The 27,966-nt window shown below is 38.8% G+C and overlaps 1 protein-coding gene across 1 annotated transcript; it reads left to right on the top strand.

The window, feature by feature from the left end:
- The first annotated feature begins 437 nt into the window (after nt 1-437).
- On the top strand, nt 438-22,725 carry SPARC (secreted protein acidic and cysteine rich). Its single transcript, XM_032211887.1, has 10 exons — nt 438-542; nt 10,957-11,026; nt 12,500-12,550; nt 13,738-13,822; nt 16,198-16,319; nt 17,077-17,197; nt 19,492-19,625; nt 19,715-19,863; nt 20,896-21,044; nt 22,051-22,725. Exons 2-10 carry the CDS (start codon nt 10,970-10,972, stop codon nt 22,077-22,079), a joined length of 897 nt encoding a protein of 298 aa, XP_032067778.1. The 5' UTR covers nt 438-542; nt 10,957-10,969; the 3' UTR covers nt 22,080-22,725.
- Nucleotides 22,726-27,966: the final 5,241 nt, after the last annotated feature.

Raw genomic sequence — 27,966 nt, 5'->3', positions numbered from 1 at the left:
TATCTATCTATCTATCTATCTATCTATCTATCTATCTATCTATCTATCTATCTATCTCTCAGTATATAAATCATTCTTCCTAGATTGTAAGGTTTCATTTTTTGAACAATAATTGCACCCCCTTCTCCCAAAGGGATCCACTTAGGGTTTTAAGAAACCCTAAGAGGAAAAAAAATGATCTCATTGGAGTCCTCAGTGATGCAATAGTTGCCATAAAGACAGGAACAGCCTCTTTCTAACTCTCTATTCAACTTTACAGACTCTGACACCGTTTGATTGCTCTGGCCTATAATTTAGCTGTTGGCTGCAGCCTCAGAATATATTTTGAGAGGAGGAGGGGGTGGGGAGGGAAGAGAAGGTGAAAGCCAGCCCACTTGTAGCTGGAGAGAAAGAAACAAATTTGGAAAATAGAAGAGGAGGAGAAAGAAAGCCCAGCCCAGGCACCCTAGAAGCAGTTTCCTGTTGCCATCCTCCAAGATACTTAGATTCCTTCAGACCTTTGAGAGAGAGGCTGGAGTTTTCTCAGCTGCCCTGTCCTTGAGGTATGACATCAAAACTTACTTTTCCATTCTCAGCTTTTATTTATTCTTCATTTTCCGTCCTTTATCTGTTATATTAAGCAAAGGAGTCCTGATTGGGCCCAAAACTAATATCTCCATTTGAAGAATAGCCTAATAAGAATAGCATTGATGTGTAAGAATATTCAGTGTTTTCTTGACATTTTGTACTGTTGGAAATTCTGCCTGCTGTGCCTAACTGCTGTTTTGCTGCTAATTGTTTTTATTAATTGAATTAGTTTAATAAACATCCGTGTTTGGCAACAGTTATCAGTGCTCTTTTCTACTCGCTGAATAAATACAGAAGAGAGTAAAGTTATTTTCAGGCCAATTGGTACTCTGTATCTAGGATTTCACAATTTATTGCCTCCTAATTAATTAGGACTGTCACATGGAATACGTTCCCAGGTAGCTGAAGAATAAACTTGGCAAATAAACCTTGTTTAGGACATTTGCCTGGGCTATATTTGCTTTTGGAAAAAGGGAGCCAGAAACATAATTTTCTACTTCCATCTTCATCTTTATTTCTTAGTGTTTTATTGCAAAGCAGAGTTTATTCCAATCTGTATAAGCCCATCCAAAAGGAAGCATGCAATTCATTGCCTTTAAAATTCATTGCCTCAGCCTTCGTTCCCTGACTTTACAGGACTGCAGTAGAGAGAAGAATTAAATTGTTTCTCCTTTCCTGAAGCGTTCTTTATTCCCTCTCCTACCTAACCCTCCAAAAAGTTTTTTTCCCCTGCAATTCAGTGAAGTCAAATTGACTTATTTTGAAATGTAAGTGTTCTTCTCTTGCAACCTAAAGAAAGAGGTTTTGCTGTTTAAGGCATGCCATTCCCTTCGAGAGACAAAACATTATAAAGAACAAATGCAACAGATTTTTTTTTTTTTAAAAAAAAACTATTCTGGAAGCATGGTAAATTGGACAAAAATGTTGTGCAAATGCCAGTGAAGAGAGATGAAAGGAAATGCATGCAGAGTAGCATGAAACCCGTTTAGACAAAGCCATTGTGTGCCACATAGGCAGAGGCAGGAGACGTGGGGAAAGGGGAGGGGGGAAGAGATATCAACTTTTCACATTTTTGCCAAGCCCCACCTACGGGGAGAGGAAAAAAAATCCCTTCTCTGGGATGACTCTTCTACAATGGAATGTCGGCTCCCATGGAAACCCTTTCAGGGTCTTCTGGTTGAAGAGATGCCCTGTCCTATATGACCACAGATGTGAAAGGAAAGGATGCATTCAGTTGGGGTGTTTTTTATCAACGTTTTGACCCAAAATACTGCTGGCTTACTCTACGGCATCCAAAAGACAAATTGCAGGATATTTTAAGTCAATTAAAAGGAATTATTCTACACTGTCTATTATTCAACTCAAAGTTTAGTTTGTGTCAAGGGTCATCCAAGACTCAGGAAAGTGCCTGAATCTGTGCCCCATACTTGGTATTTCACACCTAGATTGTTTTTGAAATGGCATCTTAAAAGAATGAGGATTATACAAACACAAACTGTAATAGCTGGAATGATTATCCTTTTGTAAATAAAGAAACAAAGGGCAGAAGCACCATGCCTTTAATTTAGACTTCACTGTTCAGGTGATAATTTAGTAATACTGTACAGTCATTCTCTGCAACAATAAGAAATATGCTAATAACTTTTCCAACTGTCTGTGGGATAAAAGTGTGGGGGCTTTATAAGCAATGATATTCTACCATCCAGTCCAAACCGTGTCCACTTTCTTAATGTTTGACAATGTTGGGACTGATCATCAAGAAGAATATTTGTAACTCAGGGTTGAAATGAGGGGTCTTTGGTGCTCTCTGAGTTTTGTTGTTTTCTTGCAGAGAAAACAAACATTACCCAAACTAGGTAACATCATGAGTCTGTAAGAAAACAAACAAGTTCAGAGAGCACCAAAGATCCTTCAATGTTGGGTCTTGACAGTAAGTCTATGGGACAACTGATTTTGCTTTTGTAGCATCATGGAATGCATAAAATAGCATAATGAAAGTTATTTGGAACACTACAGTCAAACTAAGCCCCATCTTTCATGTCTTAAGAATACTTCTCAGCCCAATAGTAAATCTGTTTGGATCATACCATTCAGTTTGTAAGAAAGAAATTTTAGACACCGCTGTGCTGCCAAATCATCCTTCTCTCCAGAAAATAGGACATCTCCCTAGAGGTTCAGTGATGATGCACAGATGGCGGCTGAAACAATCTTTTTTTCCTTAGTGTCACTGGGAGAATAAATTGCTTTTGTTCCTTTTGCACAGCAAAGAAGGAGCCAAAAGGTATGCAAGAAACTTGGGTTATAACTTCTTTCCTGATGTCAGACAGCAGGGAAAACTTGAGTATGATCTCAGCATCACATGGCAAAGCCAGAATTCCTGTTATAGCATTGACCAAGCAAATCTTTTTTTTTTTTTTGGCTCAGTAGCCATCACATTGAACATTCACTAATGGCAACAGGTACATTCTGATAGTTTTGGCGAAAAATGGACAAGCAGTGTTTAGGCACAGCAATTGCAGGGAGGAAGTAGGAGCCAGTGGAAAAATGTATGTTAATTGAGCGGTACGTATGACAGTGGTATACAACTTTTACTGAGACCAAGACTTAAGTTGTACTTTGAATTGCACCCTGGAGTCAAATCAAAAGTTTGCTCCACTCAGCTATTTAATAATTTCTTCCTTCTGCCAATTAAAAATTACAATTGGATAAGAAGTTGCTTGAGGGCCCTGGGAGCCACATTCAAGGCTTTGAGAGAACAGAAGGCAGCCTGGAGGCTAAGCCTTTGCACTTCTGTCTTCTATGTACCATAGCCAATATATTGCAGAATTCTCTTCTAGTTCACTGAAGGCATTTCTGAAATCAGAAATTTCTGGTACCAGTGGAGATCTGGTACCCTTCCAGATTTTGAACCGAAGTACTCATAGTTATATGGGAATGGAGTTTAATATCAACCTTCTTCATGCCCATCAAACATATTTTCTCAAAAATAAGTCAATCTGAGGTCTGCATTATGGGCAGCTGTTAAGATGCCAGATCATCTGTGCTGATTCACTTTTAAATTTTTGCCTGGCCTAGAATTCCTAGCAGCTTACCCTGGGTACCTTCAAAGATGGTGATTGATTACTCTCAAGTAAGGGCCACTGGAATTAAATGTAGAATGAACAATGAGCTTTTTTGAAGTTATACTGAATCCGATTCATATCCATGAATTAGCTTGCTATTAAAAGAGGAATTCTAAACCAAGATTGACAAGGCTGATGTTCAGTCTCCACCAGGGGTGGGTTCTTACCAGTTCTAACCTCTTCTATAGAAGAGGTTCCACAAATCTACAGTGCCATTTAGAACCTGTTCCAGCTCCCTCCCTCCGCCCATCCGCACATCATCAAGATGAACAGTGAGAGGAGGAATTCTGGGAGTTGAAGTCCACAAGTCTTAAAGCTGTCAAGTTTGAACACCCCTGGGGTTTTTTTTCTAAAGGGTTAGGGGTGCAAGGGTCTTGTAACTTGACAGCTTTAAGACTTGTGTGCTTCAAATGCCAGAGTTTCTGAGCCAACATTTTGGTTGCTAAGCAAGAGTGTTGTTAAGTGAGTTTCACTACATTTTACAAGTTGGCCATGCCCACCCAGTCACATGGCTGGCAAGCCACTCCCACCCAGTCACATGGCTGGCAAGCCACTCCCATAAAGCAGGCCACATCTACAGAAGAGGTTCTAAAAAAGTTTGAAACCCACCACTGGTCTCCACCCACTTCTGAGGGATGATTCGGCTTAAATTACCTCAAGATATAAAGAATAAATGGGGACATCAGGGAGGCATAATATACACTGCTATGAACTTCTGGAGAGAAAGAGGAATATGAATTATTTTTACAAATAGCAGCTAATAGTGCAACCCATTTGAATTTTTAAAAGAAATCTTGGTCTAAATATACCAGGAAGAGATCCAAAATATGTAAGAATAGGGATAACAGCACCAACATGGAATTTTAGAAGAGGTTTGCTCCAAGGGATTTACTTTATTTAATTTAAAACAGGAGAGATCACGTAAAGGGTGGGAAGCGGATACATTTTTTTCTTTCAGTTAAACTTTGACATTTGGGTATGTTTGTTAGTGGTTTCATATGAAATTAAGTTTTCCAATTTTGCTATGAATGGCAGATGAAAACTTTTCCTTTTCCTTTTCCTGTAACTAACAACACAGCCCAGATTTATTCACAAGGGGCTGAGTTAATTCAACAATTTTTGGGTATGTGTGGAATATTGCAGTCCAAACCTCCAGCTATAATTCTTTTATAGTAACAGACGCAGCTAAAACTAAAAACCCTTGGAGTGTCACTATGAATTTTCAAAAAATGCTCGTATCAATATAGCTTCAAATTGGGTTTCTTTTAGATTTCTTTAAACTTGCACAAAATAATCACTGAGTAAAATTTGCCATCTCTCACTAAAGAAAAACTCCATCTTTTCAGTATTTTTAAATAAGAATGTATCAATCCTTTGAAGAATCATATTGGCTTCAAAAACAATTGTGCCCCTTATTACAGCCTTAAAAATTTGCCCTTTTTCGTTAATGTTGGTGTACACCAAGTATTACTGTAAATTCAAAGGCTGAATTACTTTTCTTCCATGATTTTATGAGTGCTACTTACATAAAGCTTGACTGAGACTTCTGCCGTATGATTCTGCTGACATTTCTAGGCAATGATCATAACAAGCTATTTAAAGCTGGTGATTTCAGGCATTTCTCCTGCGTCTGTGAAACTCATAAGTGTAATAAAATAATATACAGGAGAAATTTGAGTTAGAGATTTTGTGACTCCTGCAGCATGTTTAGGAGATGAAAGAATACAGAATAGGTTGCTTGTGTACTAAAAAGCAGTTTTATAAGAAACAAATCTGCTAAAGTCTAAATTGGTTCATTTCAATTTTATGAATTTTAAACCTAAAATCATATTCATACCTGGTCTAATTATGTAGTTGATGGCATTTGAAATTCATTCCATCGGTTACTTATCCTGGAAATCAGGGAAAATCCTTGGCAATTCTTGTTTTATGTTTATGGATTGTGTATAATGTGTCTGTGATCTCTTCGACGAACTATAGTTAAATGAAATAGTATGTGAATCCAGAGACCACATTTGATCCCTAAGTATAACACAATGCTTTAGTTACCTTTGTAACTGCAATGTGTTTTAAATGAAGCTACCTTGAAGTTAACTCAGAAGTTTCATCTGCCCATATAACAATGCTGTGAAAACTGCACTCATTACCAGATACTTCCAGATGCTATTCAAAGTGCTAGTTGTTACCTATAAATCACTTCTTTAAACAGATCTATCTCTCACCCATGGTTTATAAGTTCTGACAAATTAAGCATACTCCAAGCCCTGTCTTAAAAACAATGCAAGCTGATGGGACCCAAGACGTTTCCCTTACCTGTTGTGGTACCGACATTCTGAAATAGTGCTCTCAAATGGTTTGAGTGATTCCAACCCTCTTTTCTTTTAAACAGGCCTTGAAGACTTGGTTTCTCCTCCCTACCCCCCCCCCAACCCCAGTTCGTGTTAGATGGGATAAGTGTCCTCTGAATGTGATCGTGCTATTGTGTTAGCTTATATTGGTTCCCTGTTTATTCCCATTTTTCACTTGCATCTTGTTTTTGCAAAATAGCCTTCTAAATTTGATTTATAATTGTAACAATAAATAACCACAACTTGTGAACACTGATACGCATTTCAGATATAGCACATATTTCATACGGTGGTCAGAACAGAATCCATCATCATAGCTGTGTAGATTCACATGGTTAGCTAGGAACAAAATCAACCAAACCACATTACAGTTTTAGCATAATGCCTGAGCTCAGTCATTGTAAATTATTTCTTTTTAATCAAAGTTTATGGAGAAGTTCGGATTTCCAGTTTTCCAATTAGCAAATAGCATCTATCTGTTTAACGGGGACATGTGTGTCATTAACACAGCCTGGTAATTAATACATGCTGAAACTATGCATGACAAAGACATCACTAAAATATTCTCTTATCTTATTCCCTTATTTAAAAGACAGAAACATTAATACTAGGCTAATTTGTAGTATGGGGTAATTAAAGTCCTGTTGTAATAATTCATTACTGTATTTAAATATGTTATATAAATTTTATTCTCAACATGCTTTAGCTTCTATAGTGGCCTGATAATTCATCCATAATTGTTATCTATCAGTCCTCGGTAAATAATAGTGATGCCTAGGAGATGCTACTGGCAGTTGCTAGGTAAACATTTCAATCATGAAAACTGTGAAAGACTGAAATGAAGGCTAGAGAAAATGGAGGGTAGCTTAGGGTTTTACAGTAGATATGGTACCACACTTATTCCTTAAGCAATCCTCAGAAGACACTTGTTTTCAGCCAGGGCAAAACCCGATCCACATAGAGCTACAACATCTAGATGAACACACAATCACAGAAAAGGGACAGGGTTAACTTAAAGCTATTCTGGCAATCTATGGCGATGCACAGTGTGAAATCCAACCGTTCCACACAACTTTTTCTGTATACGGAAGCTTGATTTTGAAGTTGCCAGGCCAACTTTAAAACTAGAAATGAATCCAAAAAGTGGAGGAAGAGGGAGATTGTATGTTAATGGGGAAGGCAACTATCTGAGAGAAGAAACAGAGAAAAATAAAACATTAGCAAGTGAGGTGGTAAAGAAGTGAATTTTAGTCACTGAAAGCTGGAAAATGAAAATTACTCTTCCCTATGGAAAAAGAGAGCAGGCAAGCTACTTAGTACAGAAGAAACAAATAATGCTGAGCTTAGTGAGAAGAGAGAATAGGGCCTCTGTTAAATGGAGCACAGTTATTACAGAAAGTGATGGACAAGAGATGCTGCTAACGAAAGACAGGTTTTCTTGCATGGAATCTATCTACATTGCCTTGAGCAGCCATAGAAAGAAAAGAACTTTTTAAGGTGACATCACTATGAAATAAACTTGCACTTGCTTACAATGGGCAAAATCAACAGTTGAAAATTGCAGCAGACTCTTTATTGTTCCCAGCAGAAGTGGGTTTCTGTCGGTTTGCCCCGGACTGGGTGAACTGGTAGTGGCGGCGGCGAGAGGCTCTGCCCACCCACCCAGATGCTTCTGTGCATGCACAGAAGCATCGTGAGCGCGCGCACGCACACGAGCGAATGAGTAGTAGAATACATTAAAACCCACCACTGGTTCCCAGCCTAGTACTTTGAGCAGCATCAATTGTCCATCCATTTTAATTTCCCAGAGTGGTCCTGATATAATGCTTCTCAGCGGTTCAAATCTCACCGGCTCAGGGTTGACTCAGCCTTCCATCCTTCCGAGGTGGGTAAAATGAGGACCCGGATTGTTGGGGGCAATATGCTGACTCTCTGTAAACCGCTTAGAGAGGGCTGAAAGCCCTATGAAGCGGTATATAAGTCTACTGCTATTGCTATTCTCTGAGAAACTCTGTAAAATTGAACTATGGAAAATCAGATAGGGTAGCTGGATTATGTGTTGTTGTCCCGCAAGAGCAACCCAGAATTTTGCTTCAAAACCCCTCTCCCCATTTGCAACCCAATTAATATGAAGGCAATTTAACACTGAAGGACAGTGTTCATAGATACCTGCGTGAGGACTGTGACACAAATTCTCCTAGCAGGAGAAGCACACTATTGTATTCCACAGGTTTATGGTAAAGCACCAGCTAGACCTCTCAGCCAAAATATCTATGCAGTTTTCCTCCAAAATAAGTTAGTTGATGAAGCTTTTCTTTATATTTTGTTTTTCAAATAAACGTGTTTCCTGTCTCCGGTGACAGATGTTTACGCAGGACCTATTTGCTCAAACAGTCTTTCTACCTCCAATCACAACAGTGGAAGGACTGAGCATTGACTGGCGTGTTGTCTGATGGTCTCCAAACTCCGAGCGCAAAGCCAGGCTTTGAAACCTGGTATTCTCTGGCACTGGAGGACCCGGCAGAAATCTTAACCCAACATTGGCAACTGTGTCTTGAAGGATGCTGTTTTCTGAACATCCACCCCCTTGACACCCCATTCATAGAGTTCTCCTGCCTTGGTTGTAAATAGAGCTAGGAAGCAAGGCAAATATGCCAAGCTTCCTGAAGCATAAGAAAAGCCCTTATAAATCTGGGATGAGGGAAACAGCCAGATTCAGCTGTACTTTTCCACCCAAAAATGCCCTTGGAAGGAAAGAGCTAGTGACCTCAGCTTCAGGTCTTGGCAGTGGTGGAAGATGCTTTCAGTGGTCTCCAGAGCAAATAAAGGAGAGAGCGAGAGAAAGGAAGGGACGCCATGTACCGAACGGGAGTAAAATAGGTAGGAGTAAGAAGAGGGATGAATGCATTAAAGCGGAGCCAAGGAAAGGGGAAATAGACACTTTGCTTTAGCCACTCACTGCCCCTGCCTATAAAAAAAATCTGAATCTATGACGTGTTAGCCACACTGCCGGTTATAGAGACAACCACATTACATGATTTCCATTTGGACCTATTTATATTCCACACCTTCTGGTTATTACTGTGCTATAAATATAGGCATAAAATTCTGATACAAATCAATATTGAGACAGGCTGTGGCACCAACTTGCTTTAGTAATACTCTTTTATAGGTAGCAGAAACAAAGATAACTATCTAAACAAATTGCAAAGGTATGTAAAAGTATTGCAACATATTGTCTGGCATAGAATGCCCGGTGCTAACCCTTGACCTGTAAGTGTCTTGTATGAGCATTTTTATAATAATAATAATAACTATTACTACCATCAAAGCAGCTTCACCATACAAGGTTCATCTGTAGATTCACAGCGGGCCCATCTAGACTCTTGCTTATGTGGTAGACAAAACAGATGTTCCTCTTTTCCAGCTTATCTCATTTTACACTGCAACAGATGTACGTTTAAAAAAATTAATTTTGCTAATTGGATTTGGAACAAATACCACAATGTGGAGGGATTGAATCTCTGGGCCAGCAATTCCTTAGAGAATGATCAAGGTTCAAGGCACCTAACACCTTCAAGGTATTAGTGGCCTGTAGATGAAACCAGCACAACAGTGCAATGCCAACTGTAGATAAGCAAAGAATTTAATCTCTCAAGGTTTTCTTTGAATACTTCTTTTTCACAAAAACCTGGATGAATAAGAGTGGGCAAGCTTGAATACTGCTATTGCAAAAGAATAATAATACAGGTTTCCACCAACAGCTATTCATGCCAAGAAAAGGAAGCCACATACCTCAGTTTTTCATGTTTCTGCATTTGTTTGATCTGAAATGGAACTTTTTATTGGGAATGTTGAGTTCTGGAAGAAGCATACTTCTGGACTTCCAACTCCCAGAATTCTCTGGCTGGGGAATTCTGGGAGTTAAGGTCCACAGGTTTTAAAAGTTGCTAAGGTTGGATATATCTGGGGTAAAGGAAGAAAATTAATACAGCCAAATCCTTCCTGCTTATTTTCCATTGCCTGCCTAAGAGTCCAAGGTAGTCTTCATAGGTCAGTGAACAAGAAGTGTTACTGAGTATGCAAAAGCAGTTTTATTCCAATGCATTTTTTTAGATAGCACTGGTGCTTCAGATTTCTATTGGAATTAGCAATTATCTGCTACCTTTCCTCAGATGGTTGAGATTCAGTTAGGAACAGAAAGTTTTGTAAAATCTATTGTTGGATAATAGTGGAACATTTTTCAGTCCCTTTTTAATGTGGGCTTTTTAAAAATCTAGATCAAACCAGAGATTGGCAATTTGGTGCACAGGAATTATGATGCGAATAAAGCCTCAATGACATTGGTGGAACCCCAGAACTAACTAAAATATGACATAATTGTTTTAAAAAAAGACTCCTGCCTCATGCAATTGCTGAATATCCCAGAGTATCAATGCCTGACATTAAAATGGTGTGAAAGTTGACAATTTCTTGGGATTTTTGCTATTATAAAAATATTTTTATTTTTCTGCTCATTTAAATTACCACTGAAACACTTTTATGGATCACCATTTCAGATCGCAGATTGGGGCAATATGCTGGGTTGGATACTTAGTGGTTCACTTTGTCTTGTAAACCACCTTAGATGATGACTATAATGGGAAATCATGGGCAACAATGGGAAGGAAGATGACCTAACATTGTGTGGATCATGATGTTATCGATTTTCCAGAATTTGTCCAGTGATATAATGGATATGCCATTGTCTGTTTGTTTCATACTGTATATTGCCTTGAGCTATATGGAAGAAGTGGGTACAGATATTAAAAATAAAAGAGACCAATTCAAAATATTGATAACTGTGAAATTTAAGGGAAATAATACATTCCCTCCAACTTGCAAAATAAACTATGGTTCTCTTTTCTCCATAAACTCAGGTTTCAAGCAAAGATGCGAGCTTGGATTTTCTTCTTCCTCTGCCTGGCAGGCAAGGCACTGGCAGTTCCAGTGAGTATCATTAGCTCTAAAAACCCATTTTCTGAATGTTATAGATGCTGCAGTGTCAAATTCTCTGTATAGTACAGTTGAAAGTAAGCACTCCAACCCACCTCACTGCTCTGAACACTCAGAAATAGTTCAGCACTTGAAGATCACTCTCAACTTTCCTACCCAATTATCAAAGCTTCCAACTTCTGCTGGTTCATTTTTATCCAGTTGTATCTCATCCCCCCTATAGTCTAGTCCAGCAAGGACCAATCAAGGTGTTTTGTCAATGCATGTCAAAATATATAAGCTTTTAGCAGGGTAGTGATAGCAATTATATCAATATATTCTTTTTTTTAGTAAATATATCACAGCCATCATGCAGCTCATTTCCAAAGTAAAAAAGGAAATTAATAAGTGAAAGTCATTGAAGGCATGATGCAAGAAAAAGAATTAGAGGTTGACTCAAAGTTGACTCAGCTTCCATCCTTCCGAGATGGGTAAAATGAGAACCCAAATTGTTGGAGACAATATGCTGACTCTGTAAACTGCTTAGAGAGGGCTGTCAAAGCCCTGTAAAACAGTATATAAGTCTAAGTGCTATTGCTATTGCTATAGCTATAGCTAAGTCTAATTTAGACAACTTCCATTCACTATACAACTTATTTTTCTGTCCTTGGAAGCCATTCTTGCTTCCACCAAGTCCAAATACCACTACACTTTCTTTACCTTTCTCTTTTTGATGATTTCATAAGCCTTCAACATCATCTAATCATGACTTTCCTAGTCTACACTTTCCTCTGATGCCATTCACTATTTGATTTTCATTTGAGTCCTTCATTCTTTCATCCATTCTAATCACTCATTCGATCCACATTAATTCATCACCTATTCATTTTTTTACACTCTTCTTTCACCTATTTAATCTTCATTCAATTTATTTTTATGTTTCTCAGGACATATTATACAAGAAGAATAGAAAGAGCAAACATAACCATATCATAAGCAAACCACTTCAAAGTCATAGTTTAACATTTCTCAAGTTATATTTGCAGCCTTATCATTTAATGGAATAGTAAAATAACCTATAAACTCCAATATTATAACCAATATAGAAACAAGAAATCCCCTGAGAAATAAATACATGCTTTATCACCAAGAGAATGGGAAGGATATTTTGTGTTGTTTATAGGAGTGCATTATGGGCCAGGAGAGTTGAATGCCTTCAATTCAGGCTTTGGCTCTCAGAGAGGAATTAGATAAGGAAATTCCATCTTTAAAAATAAGAGGTCAGATGCTCCAAGAAGTTCTTGGGAAGCTCTTTGGTTTTCACTGTGGCAAAGGGAAACCAGATAAAAATGCTTGATGAGGGTTGAGAGCAATATGGAGGCATATTAAAGCAAAAGGAATATCCCAGCAATAGGAGTAGAGTTCTAGTAACAACTTGAGAATTCCAAGTAGAAGTCTTTATTTGCCTATTTTTTCTCTCTCTTACAGCAAGATGCTCTGCCGGAAGAGATGGAAGTGATAGAGGACCCTGCAACACAGGTACAGAGTAACACAGTACTGGCCCCTTCTCTTGCTTCAAGGCTATACTTACAAGCAAACATCCCCAGGAGTGGGATGGAGAGTTAAATCGTTCTAAATTCTCAGGAGAGAGACTAACAGCAGATATGTTCATCTCCTGCTGCTACAGTTTCCCTAAATGCAACTCATTTACTTTATTCCATTCATTTCTACATGCATATCACATATACAGACACAATAAAGTCTTGTAGGGTGATGTGCTCCTAGTCAGAGTTCCACTTAAGACACCAATTCCTTTTTCAGTTTACTCATTTCTTTTTCTTTCCTGCCCCCCATTGATTATATCTAGCCTACCAGTCAATCAGTCTGACATAGCCATAACTACTAAAACTGCTCAGCCTTTACTCAGCGGTTGTGTGGTTATGTTCCCCCCACTCATTTTTTCCCTTAAAATTATTTTTACTCTCCAGCTTATTAACACATACCTCTTACACATGGTTGGCACTGTTTGGTTTGCATGAATATAAATGCTTAGAATTTTACAATTTAAAATAAATGTCAATAGTAAAGAAATACACATCAGGAATAGAGTAAGCAAATTATTGTTTGCCTATAGCAACCACTTAAAAATTATTTAATAAAATTTAGGCAGCCACTTAGGAGGCTCTCAACAACACTTATCTTAGGCGGCCCTCACCAACACTAATGAAGTAGCAATAAAAATAATCATGTCACTTGTAAACGGAGGCATCAGGAATTGTTTTTTGGAAAATACCAACAGCTATGACCATAAAATAATACCTTGTTTCTTAAACTCTGGGTGCTTTTTGTAAATGTGAGGGTGTATTCGCATGTGGGTACTTTAAATACACTACGCGGAAGGCAGCATTCTTCACCCTGGCACCTTCAAAGTGTGTTGCTGCACTTCAATTCCTAGTGAATTCTGTAGCCTAAAGCTTTGGGAAGGCTCCAAGTTACAAAACATTAATTTGGGGTATTTTTTTGTTTTCTTTCATTTTTATTTGGTATTTTGCTGTTTTTATATTACTCTGTTGTTGTGAGCTGCCCAGAGTCATTCAGAGGCAGGTGGCATCCATACTGAATAAATGAAGATTGCTTCCCAATCTTGAGTACAGTACCCATGCTACAGAAATCAGTCATCCTTCAGACCCTAACAGTACTTGATCTCATTCCATCTGTTCATTTAGGAACCTGTTGGAATCAACCCAGTCCAGGTGGAAATTGGCGAATTTGAAGAGACCACTGTGGATGTTGAAGAGATTGTGGCTGAAAGTACGTGGCTGCATAGCCTAATCCCTAATATGTAGTTATATAAAGTATTTTGTGTATATACAAGATCTAGGTGTCTGTAAAAGGTACATACATACACGTAAGATATCAAGAGAATTGAAATTGGCATCTGTCACCATGACATGTGCAGTAAGCCCATTCTTAGAAGGCAAACCTTCAGACCTGTACAAGAAGAAAAAAGAAATTTAAGATTTTTCCATTTACAAAAAAGAAGCCATATTTGGAGTGAACACTTTCGGGTGTTCCTTTGTATCAAGAACCCTAGTAAAGATTGTACAGTGGTGTTATATTCGCTATATATTAGTCTGATTGGGAATGAAAATCAAATGGGAATCGTTTGACAAAGAAAGCATTTGTCTGTCTCACACAGAGACAAGGGGTTTGACACCTGCTTTCTCCTCATATATGGGAAGGCTCATGGAGAAAATCTGGGTGTTCACTGGGAATCAAGAATGATGATGGCACACGGTCTAGCATCAGTCAATCTGATAAAAGTATTTATGTTGTAATCCCATACACACATTCCCCTTTGGAACAGTAGAGAATCCCAAAGATGCTTTTTAGAAGAGGCAACTGGATTTCCTGGTTTTTCTTTGAAGACATTTCACTTCTCTTCCCAGAAGCTTCTTGGATGAGAAGTGAAGCACCTTCAAAGAAAAACCAGGAAGTCCGGTTCCCTCTTGAAAAAAGCACCTTTGGGACAACCATGACCTAGAAAACTGAGAATCTCCATAGACGAACAGTAGAGAACTGAAGTGCATACATTTTCTTTCATTCATTTCATTACAATTCTTGGTGACCGCACAGTTCAGATTTTCTCCATGACAATCTGTCCCTAACCTGGTTTTTCACGTCTTCCAACAGTATACTTTTCACTACTATAATTCTACCGTGCTCTCTTGCCTCCCACTTTTCCCAGCATTAGGGCCTTCTCCTTCAGAGAGCTAGGTCCTCGCATAACATGATCAAAGTAATTTGAGCATGGAGTACATAAGAAGTGCATACATATTCATGTGAGACTGAAAAGAATCAAGCAGGTTATTGTATCAGATCTGGAGTGTAGAGAGAACCAGATGATGTTTAGGAAGAGTTCTCCTTCCCTTAAACTGTGAATGGCATTTTAGATCCCATTTAGGTATTGGGCAATCAATATGTCTCTCTACACCTCCTCAGAGCAAAACAACTCCACAAAATTATTTAATTGCAAGGAGAATTAGAGTAAACCATGCAAGGGGCTTCCATTTCCCTCTCCTTTTTAGTGCCGTCAAAGGGGAAACAATGAAGTATTCTCTTCCTTGTGGTAATTCACTATAGATTGCTGATCATCTCCTCCCACTAGCAACAGGAAAACAGCAATCCAGTCTCTCTTAGCATCCTTATTAAGTTATAAACCACCAGATCTCTTCTTTTCCCACCAGTTCATTTTCCCACCAGTTCATGATATGGGAAAGAGTGGGAAGGGGACTCAGGGTGAAGCATCACCGCAGTGAAGGATACCCATTTATATTGTAAAGGATTTTGAGGGGAAGAAATTGTCTGAGGCTGAATATTTTTTATCTGTAACCAATCTACACTTTATTTCATTCATTTCATTTCATTTTATTATATTTATATGCCACCCTTTTCCCCCGAAGGGGACTCAGGGCAGCTAACAAATCAAATCAGGGAAGGGGGGGTACAGACAAAAAATAAAAAATGAAACATAACAATACATAATTTAAAAACACACAACAGTCATACCATTCAAGACGGGTTTAGTTTAATAGTTTAATTCATCTTTTAATAGTTTAATTCATCTTTTGTTGAATGTTATTAATTGATTAAATGAGAAACACTTGAAATACATTCAACCAGAAGTTCGCAAATGCATTAAACCAGAAATTCCACAAACTTTGTGGAACCACAACTACTTTGTGTGAGTTTCTGCAAGCAAAGGGAGTGAGTTTGTTCTTGTGCATGTCTGATCAGGTTTTTTTAAGTGCAACCCCTTCAAATTATTGGGATCTTCTGGAGAATCCTAGTTTGCGAATCCTACATTAAGATATGTTTTTAAAATACAGGGAGACAATAAAGTTCCCAATCTCACAGAAAAATTTGCACCATTCATGACAATCAAATATTGGTTTTGATTGGTCCTGGTAATGTTCATGTTGCTTCAGTCAGTGATGAATGCAAACAACGTAACTAGACCTTACAAATTTACTGCATAAACATTCTTAGGAGGTTCTCATGCATCTGATGTGTCAGCTTATGCCTGAGTGGGATTGCTATGGTTTTGTCACAACTAGTCCTTCAGTTTTTGTAAAGCAGCACTGGCCCTTTGGGGGTTCTTAAATGGCTTCTTGGATCTTACTTAGACCCCTGCCAAAACCATCACTGCAAACACGGCAAAGTCTGTGAATTAGATGAAAACAACACTCCAATGTGTGTATGCCAAGATCCTTCCAGCTGCCCAACCAGCACTGCAGTGTTTGAGAAGGTAAGCAAAGACTTTAGATACAACACAAGGTGAGTAAATATATACCTGTATAAGAAATAAAAGAAAGATACTCAGCTATAATGAAGCTAAATTGTAACTACATATTCAAGATTGTAATTAATTGCACGTAAGGTTCCCCAGTGAAAGCTGATGTAGTTACTGTACGGCTTACTACCAGTTCTGCCCTTATTTAAAAAATTGTGGGGAGGATTGTCCTTTAATTTTGGAGGGAACTGGATCAGGATAGGAGGATTTACCTGGGCACATGTAGGGTAAGATTATGAATGAAAGCCAGATTGGTTGGCAGTACATAATTCTGTTCATTTCTGAATCTCTGCAATTGTAGATTGCAGAAGGCGGGTGAGAATGGGAGGTAGTGCTTACCAATGGTTCTCTCTGTGTTGGATAAAAAACAGAAAGCAACATTGGGGGACTTCAACTCTACCATTTGGGATTTTACCACCACAAGTGTCTATCTTGAACCTTATACTCTTTTAATATTTATACAGCATGCAACTGTTTTGAAATGTCATTCATCATTTGGAAATGCAGTGACATCTGTGAACTTTCCATTTTCTTTGAATTTGGGGAAAGTGAGCTTAGTCCTTGAAAAAGTCCCAGTTGCGTTATGAGTCTATGAAACCTGACAAATTGAAGTTTAATCTGAGCAGATTTGTTGGTTTGTTGTCCTAGAGTAGGAGAAAGACCATGGTCCATTTGGACACTTTTTCTAACACAAAGAACCTTTTTCACAAAGGTATGTGGTACTGACAACAAGACCTATGACACCTCCTGCCACTTCTTTGCCACCAAATGTACTTTGGAAGGCACCAAGAAAGGACACAAACTTCACCTGGATTACATTGGACCTTGCAAAAGTGAGTCATTATCCTTAAGAGTGGAACAGTCCAATTAGAAAATAACTGCTTAGTAATGCCCTTGTTAGGAATGACCATGTTTTCAGAATATATGGACTTTGACATTCATGCAGTCTGAGGAATTTACGTAGAGGTCACATTGGCAAGGACTGCAGGATGACTTTGATAATGGGTATCCTGCAATTTTTTTGTGCCAGTTGGTAAATGATCAATCATCTAGCATTGAAGTCTAACTTTAATCTATTCTTTGATTGCCCCAAAGGTGCATCTCCATAGACTATTTTTCAAGAGGCAACTGGACTTTCTGGGTTTTTTTTTTAAGTCGTTTCACTTCTCATCCAAGAAGCTTCTTCAGCTCTAGCTGGATGGTGGGGAATGGAAGTCTATCTCCAGTTTACAACACAGTCTTTTCAACAATTCCAAGAAGGCTCCACACCCATTTGTATTACTCAGGTGATCCTGATGATAAACCTCCAGGTGTCCTTAAGGACTCACTAAAGAATGCAAATGACCAACTGCCTGCAAGAAGTGTAAATCCTTCCATTCCTCACCATTCACTCAGAGTTGAAGAAGCTTCTTGAATGAGAAGTGAAATGTCTTCAAAAAAAAAAAAAACCCAGAAAGTCCAGTCGCCTCTTGAAAAAGCATTTGGGACGACCATAACCTAAATGACTGAGAATCTCCATAGACTATTCTTTGATTGTGACAATTTGTTTCCTCAGCTCCTTTATTCAGCAATGGTTCCTAAAGGTTAAGCCATATTCCCCTCCGGCCATTCATTCATTTTTATAAAGGTCATTGTGCATATTGCCAGAAAGACTTTCCCTCTTTGTGCAAATAGCAGAGCACAGACAATGATAACACATCAGTGCTTACTCATTCCCTTTCTAACTGCTGAGTGCAATCCCCTCTCCCCAGTTACAGATATTCCATGAATTAATACTTGCCTTTACAAGTAAATCAAGTAAGCTTTTAGCATTCCCCTTGCCCACATATAACATATAATTTTACTCATATGCATTTAGGTGCAATTGTTTGATGCTTTGTGAACCATTTGTTCTGATAGATGACAGCTAAAAAGGAAAGTCCTTTTAAACACAAACACACACAAACACACACACAGAAAAGCCTCAAAGGTCATCAGCAATGCAGAGGGAATCCTGTAAAAGCATCATTCAAGCAACTTTGTTAACCTAGCCAACTCTGAGTATTACATGCCAATAAAATCACATTTGAGGGTTTTTCCCTTAGGTGGGATAAAAGAAACATTAAATAGCATCTGGGTGGCCATGGCAGGCAGGCTCTCCAAAGTAAAATTAACCTAAGAGGTGGATGGTTTCATTGGAACATGGATTTCCTCCTCTGAAGCAAACAGTTTTTCTTGGGAAGGAAAAAAAATTATGACGGGCTTTAGAAACCTGTATCCCATTAAATAAATAGAATTCCAGAAATCTCCCAGATTTAAGAGGACTTTAATACTACATTTCTGATTTCCTTAACTTTTAATTAAAGGGGCAGGGGGAATCCTAAAACTTTTTTAAAGCAAAAACCGGGCCGATCCATATCATTATAAGAGCCGAGATGACGCAGTGGTTAGAGTGCAGTACTGCAGCCACTTCAGCTGACTGTTAGCTGCAGTTCAGCGGTTCAAATCTCACCGGTTCAGGGTTGACTCAGCCTTCCATCCTTCCGAGGTGGGTAAAATGGGGACCCAGACTGTGGGGGCAATATGCTGACTCTGTAAACGGCTTAGAGAAGGCTGAAATCCCTATGAAACGGTATATAAGTCTAACTGCTATTGCTATTGCTATTGTAGGTGACTAAATTCAACTCTTAAAATATCTTTCAAAAGTTCAGGCTGGCTCAGAATACTGAAAATAATGTCTGGAGAAATTGAGAGGATAATTTATCTACAATGCAGATGTTATGGAGCATCATTGACATGGATAAAACTGTTGACCAGTGTGGCCATTAAATAGTGCATCTGTGCAACTGTGTTGGGGAAGGGAAGCGGTGAATTGGAAGGGTGATAGAAGGTAGAAGAAATGTTCCAACAGGAGGGAAAAGCATTGTGCTGCACATCACAATGTCAATAAGATTAACTGTGGAGGAAGGGGATGTAATTGGAGGCACAAAGCAGCATCTCTGTCCTATATCGCAGAAATTCGCAGCTGGTGTCTTAATAGCTTTTCTGCCATTTATTAGTTGGGATCAATGTCTTCACTGCTGAATATAATAGCTCTTTATTTTTAATAAATTGTGTCTGGACTGATGGGACCCTGGTTGCATTTCAGTCATTCCTGCCTGTCTTGATACTGAGCTGACTGAATTCCCTCTGCGTATGCGCGACTGGCTGAAGAATGTGCTGGTTACCCTGTACGAGCGGGATGAAGATAACAACATGCTGAATGAGAAGCAGAAACTCAAGGTAGGCAAGAGACACACCTAAGCAGAGCCCCATAGTTTAGGATGCCTTTATTACAGAGTTAATATTCCCCACTGTATTTTCCTGACTAGGTGAAGAAGATCCATGAGAATGAGAAGCGCCTGGAGGCTGGAGAACACCCAGTAGAACTCCTTGCCCGTGACTTTGAGAAAAACTACAACATGTACATCTTCCCTGTGCATTGGCAATTTGGACAGCTAGACCAACATCCTGCTGATGGGTATATACTGCTATTCCTAGCTTTTGAGAAACTTGGCATAGATAAATCCCATTACCTCATGAATAAAATTAGACCTTGGTTACTAGTGGTTAGAGCCGAGGTGGCGCAGTGGTTAGAGTGCAGTACTGCAGGCTACTTCAGCTGACTGTTAGTTGCAGTTCGGCAGATCAAATCTCACCGGCTCAAGGTTGACTCAGCCTTCCATCCTTCCGAGGTGGTAAAATGAGGACCCAGACTGTGAGGGCGATATGCTGACTCTGTAAACCACTTAGAGAGGGCTGAAAGCCCTATGAAGCGGTATATAAGTCTAACTGCTATTGCTATTGTTATCCTTTAGCAAGGTGGGGCTAAAACATTCACCTGGAACACAGAAATCAAGACTCCAGTTTAGTTTAGAGATAACAGGTGAAATCAAATAAAAGGTAAAATTAAGTAATCAGTGAGCTATGGCACTATTTTAAAAAAAAATCAGACACTGATCTCAAATAATGACAAGTTGTTCCTTATAACTGATGAGAGTTTTTATTTCCAGGATCACTAAATAAGATTTTTTTCAAATCCTGAGATGAATTTCATTTTTAAAAAATGTTTAAATATCTTATCACAATAAGTCTAAAACTAGCACTCTGATGCCAGACTATAAAGGATCCAATGCAGACTGCATTTACCCTTTAAACATTTAAGAGACTAGGCATACAATACTAATCACCGTAAGAAGCTTATTTGTAAAGCTGTTTGATGGAAAAAGAGATAGATAATAGAGAACTCTTTGTCCCACAGAACAGAAAACTGCACATTACACTCTGGAAGGCTTAATGATAATTATTTAAGTGAAATATATAAAAGGAGAAAGGTGTAAGATAATAGGTGTCTCTTTTTCATAAATGCTTTTTCAGGTTATTTGTTCCAGGTTATTTGCGGTAATTTTATGCAATGAAAATATGCTGGGGATTCATTTGACCATCATGCATGCCTTTTCTATGAGATTTCTGGGAGTGGCGGTAATTGTGCCCACTTTGATATTCCTTTCAGATACCTGTCCCACACTGAACTGGCCCCACTCAGAGCTCCCTTGATCCCTATGGAGCACTGCACCACTCGCTTCTTTGAGACATGTGATCTAGACAATGACAAATACATTGCTCTGGAGGAATGGGCCAACTGCTTTGGCATTAAGGAAAGTAAGTACCACAAATCTGTATTAGCTAATTGGAATTAGCTGAAGCTCTTAAAGACCATTTTTCTTCATTTGTATCCCAGCTTTCCTTCAAGAAATTCAGAATACCGTATATATAATTGGCTTATAAAGGCAGTCCTCATTTAGCAGCTGACTTCTCCAATGATTGTTCGCAGTTATGACAGTGATGAAAAACTATCTTTGCAACCAGTCCTCATATTTATGGTCTTCACAGGTCTGTAAAACAAAGGAAAGCTGAAGTAAGATCATAAGCAAAGTCACGGTTTTACTTACCAACCCCTTTGCTTAATGACCAAGCTGCCGTTCCCAGTTCTGGTTGTTAAATGAGACTACCTGTAACCATATCCAGGAGCTTCCTTAGCCAAAACTGTTTAACTTTAATAGTAAAACTGAGTCATATACTGTATGCCTTTAGAATTTCTAAAGGCTCAATATTTTTTTACAAATCATTTCTTTGGTGGCGCAGTGGTTAAATGCAGCACTGCAGGCTACTGCTAGATCAGCAGGTCAGCGGTTCAAATCTCACCGGCTCAGGGTTGACTCAGCCTTCCATCCTTCCGAGGTGGGTAAAATGAGGACCCAGATTGTTGGGGGCAATATGCTGACTCTCTGTAAACCGCTTAGAGAGACCTGAAAGGCCTATGAAGCGGTATATAAGTCTACTGCTATTGCTATATTGCTAATTCTAACTAGCCAAGAATTCCTATTCCTCAGTATGGCTCTAAAAACCTCTTTCTAAAACAGCAGCCAATTAACCAATAGGTTATATCCTTCAGATATTACAACTTTACCATTCAGAACACCGTGAGCAGGAATTCTGAGAACAGTAATCATCGCATCTGATTGGTATCAGTTTGGAAAAGACTGTTCTTTAGATAATAAATCTAAAATCTAAATCCTAGGAGAAGTGATTGAATCACATAAATGTTGTGTAAGACATTGACAGCAAGCATTTATCTTATTTGATGTCTTTCTTTCTTTTTTTACAGAGGACATTGACAAGGATCTTGTCATCTAAATTTAGCAGCTTCTTCATCTGTTATGCACAAGTTGCATTCTTCCATTTTAACAAATTGAAGAGTGTTTTTCTTTATTTTATCGGGGACAAGGTGCTAATATAGGTCTAAACATATACATTAACGGTGCTAAAAAAAGAAGACAGAAAGTTGATAGTAGCTTAATCTATACCACTAGATCACTTTGCTCACACCCTCATCGTGCATCTCTGTTGACCTTTTAATTTGTTGATACCAGTACAGTAATTAAACAAAAAATCTGTTCCAATTTTTGACTGTTTAAGTTGACACTCCTTGATAGACTCAAGACTATTAATCCCCTAATTTCAAAGAAAGGCAAGAAAGAAAGATAAACCAAAAAATGTGTGGAGAGACTGGGCTTTACAAAGTCAAGAGTTGCAAATGTTTTATGAAAGTTTAAGAAACTTGGATTTTATATGATAGTGCAGTGGGAATGGCAGGGGAGGAGATGGGACAGGACTGAAAAGTCAGAAAGGCAAATTTATAAATTTGACAGTTCTTGAATGTAACAGTAATTGGGCACAAACTCAAAATAACATAAGCAGAAAGAAACCTGAAATGTTGGAAAGTTTCAGATCTTGTAACCCACTCATCCTCCCACCCTTTACAAATAAAAAGTTAAAAACGCTTCTGCTTCACAGCTACTCAGTGACTGTATTGCTTTTTGCTGTGTTTCTATGTCTTAAAAGTTAAATTTGGTGCTTATCAAAAATTGGTTGTGGCTGTTTTTACTGGATCTTTCTCTTTTGGTGATTTATTTGTAACTGATACACATTCTGACACAACAAATCACATGCCTCTGAATATTATATCCTCTCTGTGTCCCTGTTCATTTTTTCAGCCGGTAATTTCAATTCTGCCCTTCAAGATAAAACTTATGTGATATAGTCTAAAAAGTGTTCAAATGTTTCTTGAGTTTGCTTACTCAACTACTAGTTAGTGATTGGTAACAGGGATTCTGTTTACAAATTGTATCAATTCATTCTTTATATAATCATATTTATTAAATAAACCACAATTTATAAACTAGGATATCTAAGTTCACAAAGAACCACAAGTCAAAAGTGAACAAATCACATTATGATTTGATATGATGTTTTAACCCAGCAATTTGATAGGTGTGTTTCCATATTGGAGTGTGACACAGGAGCCATAATTGACACTGATCATTTGATAGTGCTGAATGAAATTGGTTTTGCTAAGATTCAAATACTTAAGATGAAGAGCCAAGGTGGCGCAGTGGTTAAATGCAGCACTGCAGGCTACTGCTAGATCAGCAGTTCAGCGGTTCAAATCTCACCGGCTCAGGGTTGACTCAGCCTTCCATCCTTCCGAGGTGAGTAAAATGAGGACCCAGATTGTTGGGGGCAATATGCTGACTCTCTGTAAACCGCTTAGAGAGGGCTGAAAGCCCTATGAAGCGGTATATAAGTCTACTGCTATTGCTATATATCTAAAGATTTGTGTTAATTTTTATATTGCATGACACCTAAAAATTAAAATTTCATGAGTAGCTAGAACTTCAAATACAGGTGTTTTTAAATCTTTTACTCAGGGTGATTCTTTGAGTGAAATATAAATAAGTATAAAATAAATTCAGACTAATGCCTTAAGAAGATGTTGTATATCCATTTGTCTGAAGTGGTGTAGGGTTTCCTGCCTAGGCAGGGGATTGGACTAGAAGACTTCCAAGGTCCCTTCCAACTTTGTTATTCTATTTTAAGTGAACACATGTTATCTATTTAATCAATTAATTTACCATATTGAAAGAGATGTTGCATCTTCTTTTTGGATTCATATCCTCTCTTCTGTTTTGCAAGGGACAATTGATAGAAATCCTGCAGTGGAGGAATAAAAACTAGGAACCACTGGTTAAAATATTTGATTAATTGTATTATCAAAAGACATATTAAGATTTGAATGACGACTCCCCTTACTCATATGGAGTTAAGAAGATACTAAGGGAAAGAAAGGACTGGAGAATTTTAAACTGATTTGAATTATTCAGGAGAATAATGTCTCCTTTGTCCCTAATGTGAAGAACAAGCACAGCTGCAACAGAAAATTAGGCATAGATGGTCTTCAGCCAGAAATATAAGAAGTCTCAGCCAGCACCTTAAAATCTGACCTGCTCGACATCAGCAAGAAATTCCAGCATGTTTAAAGGTCACTAGACTAGGAGGCTAGGAAGATGACTGGTTGATGATTGATCAGGCCACAGAGATCTTCACCATAGCTACTTCTGTTCAATAATAATAGGACAGCACCTATTCCTTGGAGATGGTCCAAAATTCTGCTTCACATTATAACTGGAAAATTCTGCTTCACATTATAACTGGAAAATTCTGCTTCACATTATAACAAGTATATGCACAAAATTAATTTAAAAAATTTCATGAGGCTCAGAGAGCAGAAAGAAGCTGCCATTCCCAGGTTCTTCAACCTGTTTCTCATGCAACATCAGTGGAAAAAGAACTCACCATTATTCAAAACAAAAGACCATGTGTACACAGAACTAATAATTTTGGTCACTTGCAGACACTATTTATTTAAAACTTAAAGAAACTCCCCATCTTCTAATCATTTCTGAGTGGCTCAGAAAGTTAAAACAACATATAAAATCATATTAAAACTATAAACAGATTAAAACATCCAAACTAACAAACTGGCACCAAATCAATCTTCAGTGTAATTATCCCATTCACCCAGGATTCCTACAAACATAGCACATTTTTATGGCAGTATTAAAGTTATAAAACTTGAGCAAATTTCCAGCAGTATCTTCTCAGTTTCTCTGAAGAGCAGCATTCTGCATGCCTGAGTTTTCCTAGATTTAAGATATGGTTCCTTCATCAAATCTGCCAAAACTGTTAAGTTTAGAGTGCTTGCATTCTCTCCACTCAGTCCAGGTTATGTATTCGAAATAATCTTTCTGCCCTTGAGAGTCTGTTCCTCTTTTCTCAAGCTGCAAAAGCCCTTGATCTTTTTTTTTTTTTTGGGGGGGGGGGGAATGGGCAAATCATTCCAAACAAGTGTCTGGCACAAGCTGCTTTGTTTAACTAAGACAGAAACTGCCTTCAACCACTGGAGCCTTGCAAAAAAAAGAGATGTTTCATTTGTGCTTCTCTGCTCTGCAAAGTGTCTCTTTTTGGATGTTTTGTATAACCCTAGCAGGGAATTGCAATCTCCACAGGTGTTTGATTCTTTGGAAAGCATCAGCCAGGTAGGCAAGTAAAGAAAGCCCTGAAATCTTTCATTTCCTTCAGATTTGTCTTAGCCTTCCTCTTCCTCTCCCACTCCAAGAGACTTCTGTTCTGATCTTGGTGCCAACTTTCTTCTGCCTTTGGAATTCCTGTGATTTCACACCCCCAGCCTGCAACAGGAGGGAAGCTGCAGCAGCCAGGAGCAAAGGGGGAGGACATTCCATTCCATTTCTCCTTGAGATCAAAAAAGCTCTTCTCCAATTTGTAATGATTACAGAAAGGGCAATGAGAGAGCTAAGGAATGGGTTAATTGCCTCCCCTTTCACCAGGCTTCCATGTTATCAGTTATATTTACATTCTTCAAGCACTCCAGCTTTTTCCACTTTGTCTCAGAAACTTCTATCGTTCATGTTTTATCTATTTAGCCCAAGAAACAGAGAATGCAGCTTTTTATTTGAGCCAAACATAGTTATTGATTCCTGGCCACTTACAGTATATAATCCATAGAAATGTATAATTACACCTCTGAACTTTGATCCATTTTGAGTGGGAGCCTGAAACGTAATTTATAACCCAAAGGACTATTCCAGATTCAAGCAAATGTGCCTGCTTGAATTTAACTGATAAATTTCCAAGGTTCAAAGCCTATCATGAATAGCCTATCACTTGCACCAAAATTTGTTTCCAACTTGTTGAACATTAAAATAACCAAGTAAATTGTCCATCTTGGAAATGACAGAAATCTCTCACTATTTGTCTTGCAGTAGATTTCCTTCTACTTCCCAATCTTGCTTACAAACCTAGATCTCCTGGTGCTCTCTATCCAGTTAAAAGAACCCTGATGACAGCAATTAATTCAATATTGCAGACTGACTCTATTCACTGCCAGGAGTTCAATCCTGACCAGTTCATGAGGTGGGTAAAATGAGGACCCAGATTGTTGGGAGCAATATGCTGATTCTTGCTTAGAGAGGACCATAAAGCACTATGAAGAGATAGATAGATAGATAGATAGATAGATAGATAGATAGATAGATAGATAGATAGATAGATAGATAGATAGATAGATAGATTTCACACCCACTTCACAGAGCATGACGCTGGGTGGCATGCAATGGCTAATTAAAAAAAGAAAACCAATAAATATATAAAACAAAACATAAACTATAAAAAATATAGGAGCAGGAAAGATCATGTTAGCCACAGTAAGTGAGCCATTGCAAGTTCTCCCTGGTCCCTCGGGACCCTCAGGCTTCATGGCATAGCCAGGTTTTGAGAGATGTGAAAAATGTCAAGAGGGATGGAGCTAGCCTCATTTCTGGGAGGAGGAGATTCCAGAAGGTGGGCACCATGGCAGAGAAGTGTAGTTCCCTGGCAGATGGAATCTGCAGCATGCCTTTTCAGCCAGATCTGATAGGGCAGGCAGTTATAAACAGGGCGAGGCTGGATAACCCAGTCCCGAGTCATAAAGTGCTTTAAAAGATTAAAATCAGTTGTATTGGACCCAGAAGCAAACTTGCAACCTCACACACTGGAAAAATGCAGCTTGTTGAGCAGAAATGCAAGACATGCTGTTCTAAGGGCATACATAACTGCTGCATCACTGCATTTTGTACCAGCCTAAGCTTCTGGATATTTTTCAAGGGCAGCCCATGTAGAGTGCATTTACAGAATCCAAATGGGAGAAGATTAGGTCACGCATGGCAGTGAACAGAGTCACTCAATCCAGGATTTGAAGAACGCTTCCCAACTATATTTTTAAGCAGTGTTCACTAGTCCAGTCCAGTTTGGTTTAGTGGTTAAGACTCTAGGATAGGAAATAAGAGGTGGTGAGTTCAGGTCCTGCCTTAGCCATGAAAGCTGGCTGGCTCTACATCGGGCTGCCCCTGAAGAGTGTTCGAAGACTGCAGTTGGTCCAGAATGCAGCAGCGCGAGCGATATTGGGTGTACCTAGATACACCCATGTTACACCCATCCTCCGCGAGCTGCACTGGCTCCCCATTGGTCTCCGGACGCCCTTCAAAGTGCTAGTCGTTACTTTTAAAGCCCTACATGGTTTAGGACCTGGCTACCTGAGAGACCGCCTTCTGCCACTTACCTCCTAATGACCAATAATATCGCACAGGTTGGGCCTCCTCCGGGTGCTGTCGATCGGACAATGCCGGCTGGCGGCTCCCCAGGGGAGGGCCTTCTCTGTAGCTGCGCCGGCCCTGTGGAACGATCTACCCGTAGCGATCCGGACCCTCACCACTCTCCCGGCCTTCTGTAAAGCCACCAAGACCTGGCTGTTCCAGCAGGCCTGGGGCTGTTGATCAATATCCAGCCCCATTCAGACAGAATGGATGATGTATAATTTTAATATTGTATCTTTTATCTTAAATTTTTAAATGTTTTTTTTTATCTTGCCTGTAAGCCGCCAGAGTCCCAAGGGAGTGGGCAGCATACAAATTTTATTAAATTGAAAATTGAAATTGGGTGACCACCAATCACTCTCTCTCAGCCCAGTTTACCTCAGAGGGATGTGATTGAGGGGAAAATAGGAGGTGGAAGGTGTGTTGGAATTTTTCCCCACCTTGAATTATTTGTAGAAATAATAAAATCTGGAATTGCAAAGAAACGCCAAACAAGCATTTACATCAGCCTGGCACAGCACTCCTCCAAGATA

The sequence above is a fragment of the Thamnophis elegans genome, chromosome 2, assembly GCF_009769535.1.
Source record: "Thamnophis elegans isolate rThaEle1 chromosome 2, rThaEle1.pri, whole genome shotgun sequence".
Classification (NCBI taxonomy): Eukaryota; Metazoa; Chordata; class Lepidosauria; order Squamata; family Colubridae; genus Thamnophis; species Thamnophis elegans.
Note: the sequence above shows the minus strand (reverse complement) of the source record. Positions and strands in the feature narration are given on the sequence as shown.

Excerpts from the sequence above, each read along its gene's own strand:
- SPARC (XM_032211887.1), top strand. The coding sequence starts at position 10,970 with ATGCGAGCTTGGATTTTCTTCTTCCTCTGCCTGGCAGGCAAGGCACTG. Across the intron at positions 11,027-12,499 it reads GCAAGGCACTGGCAGTTCCA|CAAGATGCTCTGCCGGAAGA; the intron begins GTGAGTATCATT and ends TCTCTCTTACAG. Across the intron at positions 19,626-19,714 it reads ATGAGAAGCAGAAACTCAAG|GTGAAGAAGATCCATGAGAA; the intron begins GTAGGCAAGAGA and ends TTTCCTGACTAG.